The sequence below is a fragment of the Lagopus muta genome, chromosome 15 (assembly GCF_023343835.1).
Source record: "Lagopus muta isolate bLagMut1 chromosome 15, bLagMut1 primary, whole genome shotgun sequence".
Classification (NCBI taxonomy): Eukaryota; Metazoa; Chordata; class Aves; order Galliformes; family Phasianidae; genus Lagopus; species Lagopus muta.
This window is the reverse complement of record NC_064447.1, coordinates 12,666,097-12,682,728: the sequence shown is the minus strand read 5'-3', so window position 1 is coordinate 12,682,728 and position 16,632 is coordinate 12,666,097. Positions and strand designations below refer to the sequence as shown.

Genomic DNA, 16,632 nt, shown 5'->3' with positions numbered 1-16,632 from the left:
GGCCGTGCTCTGGTCCGAGCTGCTGCTCCCCCAGGGCTCACGCTTATCGTGTTTCCTGGTGTGTGTTTGTGCTCTCTGCCCAGAGCACGTGGGAGCTGCCGCGGTGGCGGTGCTGGGAGCGCCCCGTGGGACTTGGCTTGGAGACCTCGTGCTGTGAAACAGGTCACGGTGCTGGAGGGAGCCGCTCCCCTCGCCGTGGAGTTATGAAATATCCCTCAGTTGCTTCCTGTGCAACTGCTGGTGAATAAACAGCTTTAATTCCTTCGATCGATATTTCATCGTTCTCTTTTGCCCTGTCGCTTCGTCCAAGCTTTAAAGCAGTGGCAGAGCTGGGAACCGCCTGGGCTTTGATCCCCTTCCATGGGCAGCCCTTGTTTCTAGGGGCAGCTAAAAAGGGGGAAACGTGCACTGCGCTGGGCCAAGGCAGCGTGTCGCATAGAGGTGGCCAATGACAGAAGGAGGGCAGTGTATGGATGAGCAGTGGGACTGGTGACGTGCGGTGCTACAGGTGGGGCTGGCTGCCTCCTCACCTGGCTCCTGGGCATGGAGTGGGGATGCAGGGCGAGCCAGGGGATTGCTGGTGCTGTGAGGAGCAAGCTTGTGAAGGTCACCGTCCCCTGCTTCAGCTCCTGCCCATGGAGAGGACAGCGAGAAGCTGGTGATGGCAGAGGGAGGTGGGACATCGTGCCCATCCCTGGGATGGAGCAGCACCATGCTGGAGGACACGTTCTGCCAAGGACACCGTTGGTATTTCGGCACCCGTTGGGGCGTTCTGAGCTCTGAGCCTTGCAAGCTGAGGGCCCAGGCCATAGCAGTGCACTCCTTGGGGCCAGCATCGTTCTGCAGGCTTGGGTGCGCCACAGCTGGTTTGGTGCTTTTTTTTTCCCCTCAGTGTTTTGCTTGTGAGAAAGACCTGTTTTACATATAATACAGTAATCAGGACTTGACATAAATAGGCAGTTGTTACCGTCTGCAGTGGGAATTGCACCTGCTGGCAAGAGCAATGAATGCAGCCCATTATGTGCTGGAGTTGATCATTTGTGCAATGAAGTACAGCCGCGCTTCTTGCTGTGTTCTTATGCCAGTCTGCATCCCACGAGCACGCTGGCAGATGCCCCATCATCACCTCACAGTCTGTCCTCACCCAGGGGGTGAAGCTGCTTCTGTCCCTGCAGCTGCAGCACAGAGGGGCTCAGAAGATGGAGATGTTTGCTGAGATGTGGTCCTGCTTCCCTGTCAGGCTTGCACCCAAGTCAAGCCTTGTTGGTGGCAGCTCCCTGGACGTGCCAATTGCTCGGCTCTCATTTACAGGCCAGCTGACACAAAACACAGCAACCTCACGGGCTGGGCAGGTACAGGCAGCAGATCTCCAGAGCAGAGGGCTTGCAAGACTGGCTCAGCCATAGCCTGCCTGTGTTGGCTCCACGTTTCCAGTATGATAAAATACTTCTGATAATAATACATAGATTTGTGTTGTTGCTGCTGGGCTTGGCTCGGCTGCAGAGGACCCAGCAGCTCGGAACTGCTGCATCCACAGCTTTGGAGGAGGTGCAGTGCATGGGGGGGACACACTGCTTGTGGAGGGAGAGGGATGAGCGCGAGCCCTGTGGGAACGTCGGAGTGTGGAGGATGCTGTGTGTGCAGGTATTTCTGCTGGGCCAGCACCAAGGGGCAGGGAGGACGTGCAGCTTAAGAGCATCAGCATTAGAGCAGGAGCAGGCAGAGTGCGGGCTCTGCTCGCTGAGCTAAGTGAAAACGCTCATTCAGCCCATAGTAGAAATTGCTGTTTATTAGAAAAAAAAATCATAAATAATTTCCTCTTGCAATTTACATTTTGCAGCTCAAGAGCAGGGAATAAAACAATACTAGGAGCTGTAAAACAGCTATAAGCCTCACCCATAGGCTTGTTTGCCATGTGACTGCAAATCAAAGGCTCCAGACTTGCCCCTGTCCTTCCACTGCCCAGCTCCCACCCCAGCCAACAGCTGGCTGGTGCCCGAAGAAGTTCCCAAGGGGATCATCTGATTAACAGCAGGGGAACAGAAATAGAAGAAAATAAAACTGGAGAGGAAGTTTAGCAGGACAGAGAAAATCTGTCTCAGTGGCTCAGCCCCACGTGCCTTCACAGAGCCCAGGCAGGGTGATGGATTGGTGGGATGCTGTGGTGCTCTGGGAAATGGCTCACACAGCCCTCAATGCAGCTGAGTTCCCCAGGGCCTCCAGCGTCCGCTGATTCTGGTCTTGCAGCACTTGCTTCTTGCATGCAGGGTAGGGACAGGGGATGGAGAGGAGTTAGGAGGAACAGACCGTTCCCTTTCGGTGCATTCCTACCACCACCAGTCACAGTCTGGTTCCCTAATGGCTCTGATAAGAAAGCTGGAATCCCTTTTAACTCCTGATCCGCTTGCAGATAAATGGGTTCAGACATAAACAAGCTCCTCTGTCACTGCAGCTTTCAGGAATGCAGCTGCAGGACCGTGCGGTGAGGTCCAGGAGGGGTCCCACTTCTGATCCCAGGAGATCTGGTCCAGCAGCTGCATCCCCATCTGGAGGCCGAGGAGGATGAGCTGCTCTTCCTCCTGGTAAAGGGCTCCTGTACAGCTCTGTGGGCTTTTTGAAGGGAAGTAGAGAGGAAAACATAGAAATAAGGCATGATGTCTTTCAAATTTTACCAGGTTTTGAGGTGAATTGAAGTCACCTTCCTGCACTGCTTTTCTCCTTGGGGCCCTGGAGATCATTTTTTACCCAAATCAGGAGAAACTAGAGCAGAACTGTGCTGAGAAAAGCATTTTTGTCAGGCCTCGGTGCTGTTTGGAGGTAAGAGCAGGGTGAGGAGGCCAGTCTGCCCAACAGTACTGGGGTGGTCCTGGCTCACTGGGAGCCCAGCAGGGGTACGGGCACAGGGCTGGCACCCAGACTGGCAGTGAAGCAGAGAGCACAGTCCCTAACACCTCGGAGATGAGTCAGAAGCTGGCACTATTTTAACCTTTCCCTGGTTATTGCATCTTCCCTTTTAGGAACTGGCTTTACGAGTAGAGTTCCTGGCTCTCCTCCTTGCAGCATGCCAACATGACCAGGTTGTCACAGCCTCGAGAGTCCCCCCTTCCTTGCATTTAAGCCCCTCCAATGTCTCTGTCCCCTCGGATATCTCCTACAGCTCCTCGTCTGACAGGATCAGCACTCTCTTCTCGATGTTTTTGCTCTTCCTGCCTCCTGCTCCCTCTGCCCTGCAGGCCACGTGCCCGTTCTCGTCCGGCGCCTTGCGCTCTGCCTCCTGCATGGCCTGCTGGGTGTACTGCTGGTAGGTGGGCGAGAAGTTGTGGATGGCATCCTGCACGATGTCCTGCGGGCTCATCGTCTCCTTCAGCCCGCTTGAGATGCTCTGCATCGGGGCAAGGTTTGCTGAAAAACAGAGCAGGAAGTGATGGGGCATCAGATGGCCAATAGCCCGAGTGCTTTAACACTGCAGTGATGTATTTCCCTACAAATTCAAAATCGTGGCCTCACTGTGGGCCACGTCTCACTGTGGGACAAGGGAGCTTACAGTGGTGAGCACCGAGGAGGAGGAAGGCAAATCCAGCCCTATGTTTCGAAGAGGGTGGATCCTCTCCAGCTGTGTGTGCTGTAATACCAAAATGCCCTACTTCTGCCTGTCCACACCAACGTATCTTCTCCTGTCACAAGCAGTAGAGGAAGAAGAAACTCACGGAGCACAGGAGGAGGCTCCTTTACTGTTTTTTACCATTCCATTGTAGTGCTGCAATAGGTTGTCTTTTCCCTACCCATTGGTGAAAGAAGGCAGAAGAGAGGAACAGTTACCTGTTGAGTTTTCTTTCTTCTCTCTGTACACCCGGCAGCTGAAAGCGTAGCGCAGCGCAATGGAAGCAAAGAGCATCTCAATGCAGATGATGAAGTTCTGGTATCCAGCAGCCACAGTCCCAGCCCCCACCTCCTTCCCATCGATGATCTGAACTTCGGGGATCACCCCGCATTTCTCCAGGATTGCCAGCAGTGTCCCTGTGCAGGGGAAAGGAGAGGGATCAGCTCCAGACCACCCCCCTGGGCTGCATGGTGCTGCAAGAAGGCTGGGACTCACCTTGCCAGAAGGAGAGGAAAATGACAGCCTTGATGGTGATGAACTTGAGGACCGGCTCAAAAGGGCGCAGCAGGTCCATGGTGGCGAAGTAGAAGAGGAAGAGGGCGTAAAGAGCCAGGCTGACAGAGAAGTTGTAGATGATGGTGATGTAGAGATAGCCGCTTCGGACACTGCGGGGGGAGAGCAAGCTGCTGAGTGAACACAGCTGGGGGCAAAGAGGGAAGGAGAGGTGCAGGGGGCTGTGGGGAATGTGCACGGCTGTGCCGTGGGGGGCAGCCCAGCCCAGCCTAGCTATGGAAGGGTAGGAGGGGGAACAGAGGCTGCTGTCACTTTTGTATTTTGGCCCTTGGGTGTTTGGTTCGAATCTTGCCTGGGGATAGTGGAGCTGTTCTTGGGCTCCGTGTGGTCTCGCTACCTGGGGAAGGCCAGCAGGTCCCCCATCCCCTCTGATGGAGCAGGGACCACCCAGTCCCCTTCCCCCAGGAGATGCACTCCTCTCAGCCCCACCCAGCATCCTCACTTGAAGTCCCCGTCGTGGTACTTCCCAAACGCCTGCAGGATGATGGTGACAATTGCCATGAGGGGTTTCACAATGCAGAACTGAAGCGTGGCCTGCACAGGGGAGAAACACCATGAACAGGGTGGTAGTGACCTCCTGCCCCCCGAGCCCCATCACAGCCAACTCTGTGCTGCTGGGATGGAGGAGCAAGTGCTTCTCCATTGCAGGAATGATCTGGACCAGCAGACAGGAGGGAGCAAGGCTGTGCACCCTGAGCGCTCCCAAAAATCAGCATAGCCACTCCGAGGAGGGGGTGGCTCGGGGACAGAACAGTGCCTCCAGCCTGCAGCACAGCACTGGGCAGTCAGGGAGCCGGCCAGCCAACCTGAGAGTAGGCAGAGATAAAAATCTCAGAGCTGCAGTGGGAGGGGACCCTGACTCAGCAGTGAGTCAGAGCAAGGACAGCAAGCGCAGCGCCCTGCTGCTGGCCAGGTGCCGACAGAGAGAAAAATAATGAGCATCTGGGTGAGATTTGCCTTTGGGTAAGGGACCCACTGCAACACAGCCCCAAGAGCCCCCACCCCTTGCTGCGGAGGGGTGTTGCAGTGCTCCCTGCTGGGTACCCACCTGCTTACAGAAGCGCAGGAAGCCAATGGAGTAGGACATGCCCTGGAGGCAGCAGGTCCCGTACAAGCAGCTAGACCTGGAAGCAAAAGCCAAGGAGATGCTGTTGGGCAACAGGATGGGGAAAACAGGCAGAGGGCTGAGGAGTTGGTGGTGTGCCACCACTTACGCAATGGGTTTCCCTCGGATCTCAGTCATGATGGTGCTCTCCCCACCGAGGTACTCAAAGCACAGGCTCAGAAAGCTGTAGATCACAAAAGCTGGCAAGGAAAGAGCAGACATGGTCAGCAGAGCTGGTGGTAGAGATCGGGGGGGGGCCTTAAATTTCACTTCTCTTCCTGCTCAGATGTTTCCTCATCCACCCAGCATGTTATCAGGGTTTGGGACAATGGCATGGGTGTGTAGAAGGGCCACCAGCAGGTTCAATACACCTGAGCCAGATGCACTGTGCCACGTCTACAGAGTAAATGTGTTTTGTTGCAGACACAGCAGCTCCACCATGCACACACAACCCCTGCATGCACAGAATGTGTTGGGCATAGGATGTACTGGCAGCACCCAAGGATGCACATCTGAGCATGTGCAGGAGGAGTGCGATGGCCAAAGACCTTCATGGAAGGACATTAAACTCAACTCACAAGCTTTCTCTGCACCTCAAAACATCCCAACTGCCTGATTTTGTAGGTAAGTCTGCCTTTTCCTTTGGAAAAACAGTTTTTCTACCTCAAAGGTAGGCAGAAATCCTTTCCCCTGGGAATGTGGCCAGATGCTGGGCACTCAGAGCCTGCAGGTGCCCTGTGGCCCTCCTCTCCCTCCTGCTGATGGAGCAGGAAGGGGGAAAGCTCCAAATGGTGGCGGGGAGAGCTGAAAGCAAAAACAATGGGGATCCAGCACTGTGTGCAAGCCAGGATGCTCCAGAGACACAGGGCAGAGGAGAGCCCTGCTGTGCTGTTAGCATCTCTGCTGACATAGCTGCCCTGTGCTCACCCTCGTAGCAGTCGCGCACTGAGTCGAAGTAGACATAGTACTGGTGGCTGCCAAGGAGCAGGAGGCTGAGCCACGAGTCGAAGGCGTAGATGGGCACGATGAAAAGGATGCGGATGATGTAGCGCTGCTCCTTGGGGATGGTGTAGTTCCTCAGGTGTGTGTAGATCTGTAAGGGAGAGCATGCCCGTTGTGCAGAGTGGTGGCTAGGACTGATGAGTCTGGGCTTAATTTGCTGCTCTGAGGCAGTGGCTTGCACTGGGGCAGCCCCAGCATTGTGGGTCTGTGCAGCATCGCAGAATGTGCCTACTGATAGGGTGCTGCAAGGCTGCATGCCCAAAGGCACGGCTGCGTGGTGCTAGATGAGCTCCCACTGAGTGCTGCCTTGTGCCTCTCCCAGCTCCAGCAGCCACAGGGTAAAGTCCACCCCTCCCGATGCAGAATTTTCCCCTCCACCAGCTGCAGGAGGAAACACCCACCTGGAGGTAAGGATTTGCAGTGAGATGGTGGGAAACAATGGCTTTGCCCCAGCACTGACCCAGAGCTGTGACTCCATCCTGTCCATACCTGGTGGAAGGTGACGATGAGTGCCGACCACACGAAGATGCCGGAGATGACCCGTGCTGTTGTTGTGGTCAGGAAGAGCTGCTGGCCATCCTTGGAGTCGTTGTGAGCAGCTGTGAGCAGGGTGAGGGCTGAGGATGGGGTGGCGGAGGCCAGCCTGGCAGCTGTGCTCGGCCCTGGAGAGCTGGGCGCCGCAGGAGAGGGCCAAGCATGGGTGGCATTACTCATCTGTGGGAGGGAGAGGCACGGGGAGTGGTGTGGGATGGAGGTGAAGTGGTGAGGGGGAAGATCCCAGCAAGTTTCCCAGCCCACAAATCTCCAGTGAGCTTTTCTCCTCCCCACGCCTTTCCCAGCGTGGCCCTCTCCCAAGCCAGCCTATTCTCCATGGTCAGGGCTGCTTCTCAGCAGGAAAACCCAAATGTTCAAGAGCAGACCCTTGTGTCTGCAAGGTGTCTCTAGTCTCCACATCCCCTAAAATACACACTTCTTCCTCTCAGTCGCACTCCCTCTGGTTTTCTCTGGGGTCACCATCCCTTAGGAAATGAAAAGATCTGCCCACACTCTTGCTCTCAGGTATTCTCAACTGCAGCTCAGGACCTCTCCCACTGGGCACCAGAGACTTAAGCATCAATATCACCTCATTCCATGATTAAAACCATCCCCTTATCAACAAGCTGTCAGGGTACTGACATCCCTATGGACAATGTGCTCACATCATTATCCTGGGAGCCCAGAGAACATCGAGGTCCTTGTGGTCCACCCCACATTTGGCTTCTTTCTTTCTGAGTGACCTGCTAGTGGCCAGCTCCAGGGTTCATCAGAAGAAGGAGGTTTGGCATCACCCAGGGCGTTCAGCCAGGCAGCAAACCTCAGCCATCTCATGATCTCAAGGTCCTGGTGTGCCAGCCCAGGCAGCAGCGTGGGGTTTGGGGGATGCTGGAGCATCCTGCATCTCTACAGCATCCTCGTGGGCAGCTCTGCCTTCCTCAAAGACTCTCACCCCAGCATTCCCAGCACAAAGCACTCTGCAGCTCAGCCAGCAAGGACCAAACTAATAATACACTCTTATTTATAGGGCAGCTTCATATCTCAAGGCCAACAGATGCACAGACTGCCATGTTTGGCCTCTCTTTGAGCTATCTATGGAAACCTGCTTTTTCCACACATATAACAACAGCAGTTAAAAAAAAAAAAAAAAAAGCAGCAAGCAGAGCTCTAATAATGTAGACACTCCTCAGCACATTGTTAAAAAACAAAGATTTTAGCTGCTGGGTAACTATCACCCAGAGGAAAACCTGTAACTACAGAATGGTGAGGCAAGAAAATATCTGCAGAGATGAGTGTGGTAGGGGACAACCTTGATCCCCTTGAACATAGCAAACAGCCTAAAGCCCAGCTTGCCTGGCAGCTCCCTCTCCACAAACCCCAACCTCTAGGGGAGGAAACTCGGCTGGTATCAGATCAGCACCCCTAAAAATACCTCCCCCAGACCCCTCCTGCTGTCTGTAAGTGGAGATGCCCAGTGCTGGGTGCTGCTGGTGGCTGGGTCCCAGGGCGTACCTGCAGCTGCAGTTGGGCTCTCCGGGCAGCAGGAGCTGAAGGTTTTCCTTTGTGCAGCTGTCGTCACCCTGCCCAGGCCGGCAGGAAGCAGGATCCCGGGGAGGGATCTGTTCTTTGGACAGCCCTTGTAAACATTAACAGGAGGCCAGGGAGAGCTGGCGGTACAGGCAGGAGGGAGGAAGCCGTGTTGGGACCCTTCCGTGGCAAGACCCTTCCCTACAGCTTGTTTTGGGGATGCCCTAAGTCAGGTTTGGATGTTTTCACTCTCCTCAAGCTTTGTGCTAAGGAAGAGCACAATCAGGCTTGCTCCGTGGGACATGGCAGAGAGCTGTGTTCAGCTCCAGACCCATTTATTCTGCCTTCAGCCCGGCGCCGTGCCACAGATGCTTGGCCCAAGCTGTCCCAGCTCCTATTAGCTTTCACAGCCCGGCTGTGCAGCAAGCAGCTCGGCACCAGCGGCCTTCCTGGCAGGCTCTCCTGCATTGTAAAACTCTTAACGCGTCGCAGCAAGTCATTAAAAACAAAAGCCTCAGTGCCACTCAGAGACAGGGCTCCCAGCTCCAGAGGTAACCAGATCCCAGCCGTGCAACGTAGCCGGGCAACTCAATGCAGCCAAGGGCCCATTTGCTTCCAAAACAAAGGCAGCCAGGAGGTGTGAGGGTAATTTTAGCCCCAAAACTCAGCTCGACAGGATGGCACATCCCAACAGGCAGCTCTTAGACACGGGGCAGACACCTGCTGTGCTCCAACTGCCCGCTCTGCTCAATCCCTGGATAGTGGAGGTGCTCAAAGAAAGCTGAACTGAAAACCATGGACAGTGCGCTGGGTTTGGGCAGGCTGTCTGCAGGATCGCTCTGCCCAGGCCACGCTGCTGGTGAGGGGAGATGGCTGATCTGCACCCAGGGATGGGAGCGGCCAGGCTGCGTCCTGCCAGCACCAGGCACTCCTTTCCTGCTGATGGCATCCAGATAAAGCCCAGCTCGGGGCTGTTTACAAGCAGCCTCTCTATACCACCCCCACACCACCAGGAGGAAGCACCTATAGCACACATAACCAAGGCAGAGCAGCACCCAACCCTCTGTCAAGCCCATACCAAGGGCTCTGCCCCACCACCCACAGGTGCACAGGGCCAACCTCTGCCCTGCTGGCCATCGTGCCCCGATCTCGGGGCCCCACTCACCCTGCAGGGCTCCTCCACTTGCAGGCCGTGGCTGCGTCCCGCCGTGCACCTGCTTCTGCATCCCCTGCGCCCTCCTCCAGCACAGACTCCTCCTCCGGGCACCTTCCCAGCAGGACACTGCCAGCCCTCCCTCGCTGCACCCCAAGGGGCTCGGCACCGGCCCTCTGTGCCCTCCCCATAGCAGCTGGGGCGGCAGGTAGGGCTTTACATCCTGCAGAAAAGCTGCCGAACGTACCTTTCCAGTCTGCCCCGTTTAACACTCACGCCCGGAAAGCAAACAGGGCTGGAAGGCTCCGGAGCTGCTGCCCTGCGTTTGTGGTGAACGCTGCCTGGGTGGCAAAAGCAGTTTTTGTTGCGATTGAGAATTAATTCCTCCTGGAGGATAGCGATGACTAAAAGGCAGACATCTGGTTGTACAAGCAGCCAGGCTGGGGAGGCTGTTTTTTGGGACAGGCCTTCCCTTGGTTTACTGCAGAACAGAGCCAACCTGAAGGACCAGCTGCTCGTGGTCTGACTTATCGCCTGCAGAGAGGCAGCCAGATGAGATGCTGTGGCTCTGAGCATCAAACAGAAGAGAGTGCCACGTCCTTTCTTTGCTCACCGCTGCGTGCAGACCTGGTTGCAAAAAGAACAAGGAAAGCATGGTAGTAAACCAGGGTCAGCTTTCAGGTATTAACGCATGAGGTTTTCAGGGCACTGAAGCAGTGAGGCAGCGTATCACCACAGTGGAAGATGGCCAATTCAATGTAAACTGCAACTCATATATGGTTTATAAACTCACTGGAGCTAAATGGGCATCATAGGAGCAGCAGGGGTCGGGAAACAGACTGCATTTTGGATGGGGAAGAGATCTCCACTAGCAAAGATCAACGTTAACAAACTCCACATGGCTCTGTGAGCCCTCCTAGGCTGAAAAGAAAAAAAAAAAAAAATAAAGAAGAAATGTAAAAGAGGGAAAATTTGGAGTTCTGACAGATGCAAATTTTTGATTCTTGGAAGCACAGTTTGGAAAATTATTTTTAGATGAAATTTCTGTCAAGGGCAGCTGCAAGCCTGCAGTTTTTGAATGTACTCTTAAAAAAATGTTTCATTTCTCATTATGCTTTAAAATGCTGTAAAAAACATTACTTCAGAGGAAAAAGTCCTTTCGAAATGTATTTTCTGCTTTTGTACTTTTATGGGATTTTTTTTAGCAACAGTAATGATCCAGCAATAGGATCTGCATGGGGAACGGACAGGCTCTGTGCTGATTCTGCTGACACTGACGGGTACCAGCACAGCACAGGTCTTCTCTGCCCTGAATCTGAAGGCAAGGCCTGGCCTTGGTCTGCTCAGTCAAGTTCATAAGTGACAAAAGCGTGCAACAGCTTACTTAAAAATTGACTAGTTGGTGCTACCTGTTCCAAGAAGAGGAAAAAACAAACAGCACAAGTTGGGCTGTTCAGCACCGCGTTAACTCGTCTGACCTCGCATAAGAGCACTTTCTTTTAATGGACTCAGCCAACACCCCGCTGTGTAACCTCCAAAGCCCTTCTGTCCCCATGTCTGCTCTGACAGTGCTTCAGGAGAGGGGCAGCTTGTTGCAGGTGGCCCAGAGCAATGCACATGCTGTCTCTCTGAAGTGCTACCACCACACATCATACGGAAACAACCGATGTTTTGCCTTTTTCTCATTAATTTGGGTTCCTTTCTGCCATCCTGTCATCAGTTTTCATCAAATTGGAACACTGCAATTATCTACCTCTCTTCAAAACGCGACTGAAAATGAAGAGCAGATTCAGCATACATCAGGAGGAAAATGACATAAGGATACAAGTAGTCATATACAAGTAATTCCCTTAAAAAAAAAGAAAAGCAGGCAAGAAAAAAATCTTTCCTATTATGCAATTGCTGTTTATTTGTTACGGAGGCTTGTATTTCAATTGAAGTGATTTTTGCAGAGCGAAAAAAAAACCAACCAACCATGTAAAATTAGATTCATCAATGTTTCTTTTACTCACTCTGCACTGGGTGTTCCCCTTTGCGGTGCAGTGTAGCTACAGAGCTTGGCATCCATCACTCCTCGGGCACAAACGCAGAGCTGTGACGTTTCCCAAATATACACCCCTCCCCAGGTGAAAATACAACATTTCTCTTGTCTATTGAGGCAATTGTTCTCATCTCATCACCAACTATCTGGACCGCAAACCTGTCACAGGAAGAAAACCCACAACCATTCTACACAGTAGAGAAAAATTCATCACATTCCTAAGCGTGTCCAAAACCAGCACAAAGACATTCCATCATTTTCATTTCTTGTCCTCTCAAAGAAGTGGTGGTGAGTCATGGACTCCAGATCATTTCCTTGAATCCAGATGGTACAACTTCACCACACTTGGCAACTTCGGATCACTTCCCGTAGAGCTTGTATTCCTTCCATGGTCTTGTCCTTCAAAGCCATAGCGAGAAGAACAGGCTTGTTCCCAGCTTCCTGAGACACGAATGCCACCAGGTTCTTGGCACAAACATGGACGAGGGGCTGAAAAGCAAAGGTAAACAGAGGTACACTCGCAGCTGCAAAGTCACCCTGCACGAGTTAGCAGAGGAAGAGCCCTGCAATGACTCGCTCGTGGAGCACGTCGAGAACCTGCCTGTGCTGGATGCTGAGCATTAGTTTGCTGAGCAGTTCCAGAGTGATTGGAAACAGACACACAGCTTGGCTGGCCAGCATAGCCAAGCCGTGCTATGGGATAATTTAGAAGGCACTTTCTCAACAGACTTAAAATAGAAGAGTTTAGACCTGTGAGCGGCTGCCCAACAGCCCATCCTGAAACAACTGAACTGCAGCTGCACTGGAGTTCTGCACTGCCTTACAGTGTTTGGGAAGCTGCTGTTGAGAGCCCTGCTGCAGTTCTTCCCACACCACCAAATACCAACTTATATAAAATGATCAGAATGCCTCTATTCCCATCATAACCAGATTCCTGAGTACCATATTCTTGTTGCTGACCAGACCATGCTCTGCTGACAAACTCTGGAAGTAAGCTGTCTTGTTTTCCTAAGTCTTAGAGACCTCAAACTGGTATTACACACAGCCTTTGCACATGTAAAAAATGTTTCTGATTTTAACAGAATAATAAAAACCAGAAATAAATGGTGAGGCCGAAGCAGGGAAGAGAAGGAATATCGTCTCCTTAGTGAGACTTCTTTAAGAAGAATATCCAACTTGCCTAAGTTTTACTGACACCTATACTTACGCATTTAGAAGGCTGAGCTAGCTTGACTTTAGCTGCCAGTGTAGCTTGGAAGTATGTATGGTCTCAAATGTTCATAGCAACAAGCAAGAAGTCAGCAAATTAAAGTCTTCTTAAAGTTAATTGATTAAGTTGGTCACATGATTTAAAAACATGGTGTAAAAAAGGCACTTCCTATCTCCAAAATAAAACACAGAAATGGCTCAGAGGTGCCACTGCTCAGAATTAGCAGCCATGTCAACCAGGCAAAGCAAAGCTTCCCCCACCCAGGGAAAGCAGACTTGTTGAGGAAGGAGAACTGCATGGAGGGGCACAGAAAGGAGAACCTACGTGTTGTTACAGCTTTTCTAGTTAAGGTGAGCAAGTAACATCTGACAGCCCAACCCTGATGGAAAGCCTCATAAACCTGTAGCTCTGTAACTTTTTGCTTTAATGCTTGACCAGCTGACACTTTGCAAAACACGTTTCCTTCTGCTTTCTCTCCGGCTCTGTGAAACCAGTCGATAAAAACTCATTTTGTTGGAGAAAAACAAATTAAACTTTATCGAGGGCAGGTGTTGGCAGGCGCACAGAGAGGGCATCTAAAGTCCATTATGGGGCTGGCAGAGATGGAGGCTGGGGGGAGGAAAAAAAAGAGACTCCAGAAGGAGAAATCGTTGGAACAGAAGGCCAGGAAAGCTTATCAGAGGCTATATGTTTGATCCCGCAACCTTTAAAGCAACACGAGCTGTATCAAATCTTCCATAAACACAGCAAGGCAACCCACACCCTGCACGACACCAAGCACCGGCCCCACAAAGCTGCCGGAGAACAGATGAACGTGCCTGTTTTTCAGAGGAGCCCCTCTTCCTCCAGACCAGATTTTTACACCCCTTTGACCGCCGTGCAAACACCGCTTTAACGGCTGTGATTCATCAGCTCCCTGGCAACTCGCACGGCCCCACCTACAGCATTTCCCCTTCGCTCGGCGCCGGGGCGCTGCGCATCTGCTCCTACCTCATCCTTGCCCAGCAGCACTTTGGTGCTGAGCGAAGGCCTGCCAACGTTGTCCCCTATGGTATCGGGGTTCACGTAGACGAGCGTGCCCATCTTGCCGTACTGCGTGACCACCACGAGGATGGAGTTGGAGAACGCGGTGCAAACCACCTCGGTGCGGACCCCGCGGACCGCTTCCTCCCGCCGCTTAGACGTCACGATGGGACTGGCCGCCATCGCTGCGGGAAGCAATCAGACCACATCAGATGAAAAGCGCGGAACGCGGCCATCCAAAGCCCACAGCCTTTCGTTCATTGGCTTGGCTTCGTTACCGCGGTTGATTCCGGAGCGTAAAAGCACCCAGAGGTGCGGGGGAACCAATGCCCCCACGCGGACACCGCCGCACAACGCCCGCAGCCCGCCATCCCCTCCCCGTACCCCGGACCGAGCTCAGGCCCCACGCCGCCACCCGGCCCGCCCCGGCGGAAGAGCGCCCGTCCCCTCCTCCCATCCCACCATCCGGCGCGGGCAGATGGCGCTGGGCAGCCATGTTGGGGAGGGGCCGCCATGTTGGGGAGGGGCCGCCCGCAGCCCCGCGGTCCCCCAGCCCGTGTGGGCAGCGCTGCGCTGCGGGCGGAGCTCCGTGCCTCTGGCTCGTGTCCCGAAGCAAAGCGTGTGTGTTGCGGCCCTCGTGTGCTGCCGTGGGAGATGAGCAAAGAGTGCGTAAACCTCGTGCCTCGCGGGGAGTCACGCGGGTTCTGATTTCTGCTCCATCCTTACTTTATTTGGGTGCTTATAACGCTCTTCTGCGTCCCTCCAAAGCAGAGTTACACAAAGCTCTCAAAGCTGAGATTTCTCGGAGGTTTGCAGCTGTGTGGACTCGTGCACGTGCTGTGGGTGACGCCTCTAAAACACAACCCTTCCTTTCCATGCATTCGCTGTTACCATTCCTTCCAAAACACCACAGGAAAAGCACCGAACTCTGCGTTGCTTCTAAAAGCAATCACTCCTCTTTGGTTCGCTTTACAACCTATAGCTTCCAGGCGGAGCACGCAGGCTGTGCGCTGAGTGTGCTCGGAAGCACCATCAGAGAGCAGCAGAGCTCCACAGAAATCCCTTCCACCGGCTCAGGCGGTGGTTGATGCAGGCGGAGAGGCTCCGTGCCTTTCGGCGCTGTGGCCACGGTCTGTTTTGCAGCACTGCGAACAGTCGGCGCCGCTCTCTTGCTGAGCGGCATCACTCAAAGCTTTGCCTGTTCGACGGAGATGATAGCAGCTCCTGTCAGCGAAGCCTCCTGGCTCGTGGAGGAGTGCATTCCTGTCCTTCTCCGGAGGAAGATTTTACTTCAGGAAACAGAGAGGACCGGATTCTTCCTGCCATCCTTTCCAGCCTCTGTTTTATTTCTTATGTGATGAGAGGACAGAGACTCCGCTCCAGTTCAGATTTCTGTGGAAACAGCTCTGTCCCCTACACTTCACTGATTCCCATTAGTTTGGGAGCAAAGAGTTATTTCAGTTGATTGGAAACCATTTTGGCATGGATTGGAGGCAGGATATCTAGCAAACACGTGAAGCTGGCAGCAGGAGGGAGCCGAGCCCTAAATTTTCATCACCAAAAATAAACATGCTCAAAAAATAGAGATGGCTGTGAAGGAGAAGGCCCCTATTGCTCTGACCTGGGCAGGGTGCAGAGGTTTGAATGGGCAGGACGTGGGACCTGCACCATGGGTCAGCCTGCGCTTCCCATCCTGCTCTGCCTCAGAAGGACATATGTCTGTGCTTGCACTCTGCCTATCTACAGAGCTTTTCATCCAGTGATCCCTAATCACATTGCAAACATTATTACATTTAGCTTCATCAACTCTCTTTTGACATAAGAGGTTATTAATACACCCCATTTTACGGTCCGAGGGCAATAAAGAATGAAGGCAGACAGCAGTTCAGAAGCCATCGCATCCTTGGCTGCAAGGCACCAGATCTCTTCTTCCATTCCCGTGCACTTACAGCTGAGGAAACATTAAGTTGTGCGTGTCACTATCTCAATTACTTGCAAAAATCAATGACTATGCAGCCCAATGGTTTGACAAGAAAAACTACCCATAATATTACAGTTTTAAACCTTTATTATTATTTATTCAAGCAGTTTCTTACCACCCTTTTGTTTTTTTAAATGCTTAAGTGCCTCTGTGTAGTCTGCTTTTTTATAATGATCTCTGCATCTATCTGAAGTGATTTTATAGAGCTAATGCATGAGATCTGCAGAGCATTAGAAATCTTTCCCACTTCTCTTGAAAACTAGACACGGTGTTTCAGGACATCCATTAATAATCCCTGCTCTTGGGAACACCTCGCTATCAAAGTGCTGGGTTGCTTTATTAGTTTACAGGTTATTACTTCTCTAGTTTAGATTTCTCTCTTGTATCTTTTATGATGCAGAATATAGACTGTGAGCTGGAACCTGAGGTGCAGCCAGGCTCCGGTCTGCGCATCCAAGGAGAGAAGAAAGAAATTAGTTTGCTCCCCAATGCAGCAGCTGCTTGGGAATTCTTCTGACTCTCGTTATAAATCAGCTGCATGAAGCAGAGCTGCTGCTAAGGACACTCCTCTGGCCAGCCAATATCCCTGCGCTCCTTTTCCCTGTGTCAGCATCACAGCGAGTTTGGGAGCATGTGTGTGGTGTGGGGTTAGCGTGCCTTCGTGTCAGTGCTCCCATGGACAACACATAGCACCATTTCTTCTTCCAACAGAGCACTAGGAGATTTGCTAGTTTGTAAGTTGTATACACAGCTCTCATTGTGTGGGACACGCTCTATTTTGCTTGTGGCCTGGAAGGCTAAGCCAATCCATCAGGCACTGCAGAACCTCTTTGAGCCGTTTACCTGTTGAGTACACTTTTTCTTTTCCAGTGCAGAATTCAA

At 52.7% G+C, this 16,632-nt stretch overlaps 2 protein-coding genes across 5 annotated transcripts; both read right to left on the bottom strand.

The window, feature by feature from the left end:
* Positions 1-1,780: 1,780 nt before the first annotated feature.
* TMEM184A (transmembrane protein 184A) lies at positions 1,781-9,717 on the bottom strand. Of its 2 annotated transcripts, none has more exons than XM_048961980.1 (9): positions 9,508-9,717; positions 6,771-6,995; positions 6,207-6,372; positions 5,389-5,479; positions 5,223-5,298; positions 4,617-4,708; positions 4,097-4,266; positions 3,820-4,017; positions 1,781-3,402 (listed from the first exon to the last, which is right to left on the bottom strand). In XM_048961980.1, the coding sequence occupies exons 2-9, from the start codon at positions 6,993-6,995 to the stop codon at positions 3,152-3,154; spliced, it is 1,269 nt and encodes a 422-aa protein (XP_048817937.1). In that variant the 5' UTR covers positions 9,508-9,717; the 3' UTR covers positions 1,781-3,151. The 2 variants fall into 2 exon arrangements, with proteins under 2 accessions (XP_048817937.1, XP_048817936.1); XM_048961979.1 differs by lacking the exon at positions 9,508-9,717 and adding an exon at positions 8,328-9,482.
* Positions 9,718-11,379: 1,662 nt separating this feature from the next.
* PSMG3 (proteasome assembly chaperone 3) lies at positions 11,380-15,401 on the bottom strand. Of its 3 annotated transcripts, none has more exons than XM_048961981.1 (3): positions 14,154-15,401; positions 13,737-13,954; positions 11,380-12,025 (listed from the first exon to the last, which is right to left on the bottom strand). In XM_048961981.1, the coding sequence occupies exons 1-3, from the start codon at positions 14,263-14,265 to the stop codon at positions 11,873-11,875; spliced, it is 483 nt and encodes a 160-aa protein (XP_048817938.1). In that variant the 5' UTR covers positions 14,266-15,401; the 3' UTR covers positions 11,380-11,872. The 3 variants fall into 3 exon arrangements, with proteins under 3 accessions (XP_048817938.1, XP_048817939.1, XP_048817940.1); XM_048961982.1 differs by having other exon boundaries at positions 14,232-15,400; XM_048961983.1 differs by having other exon boundaries at positions 14,048-14,158.
* Between the last annotated feature and the right edge of the window lie 1,231 nt (positions 15,402-16,632).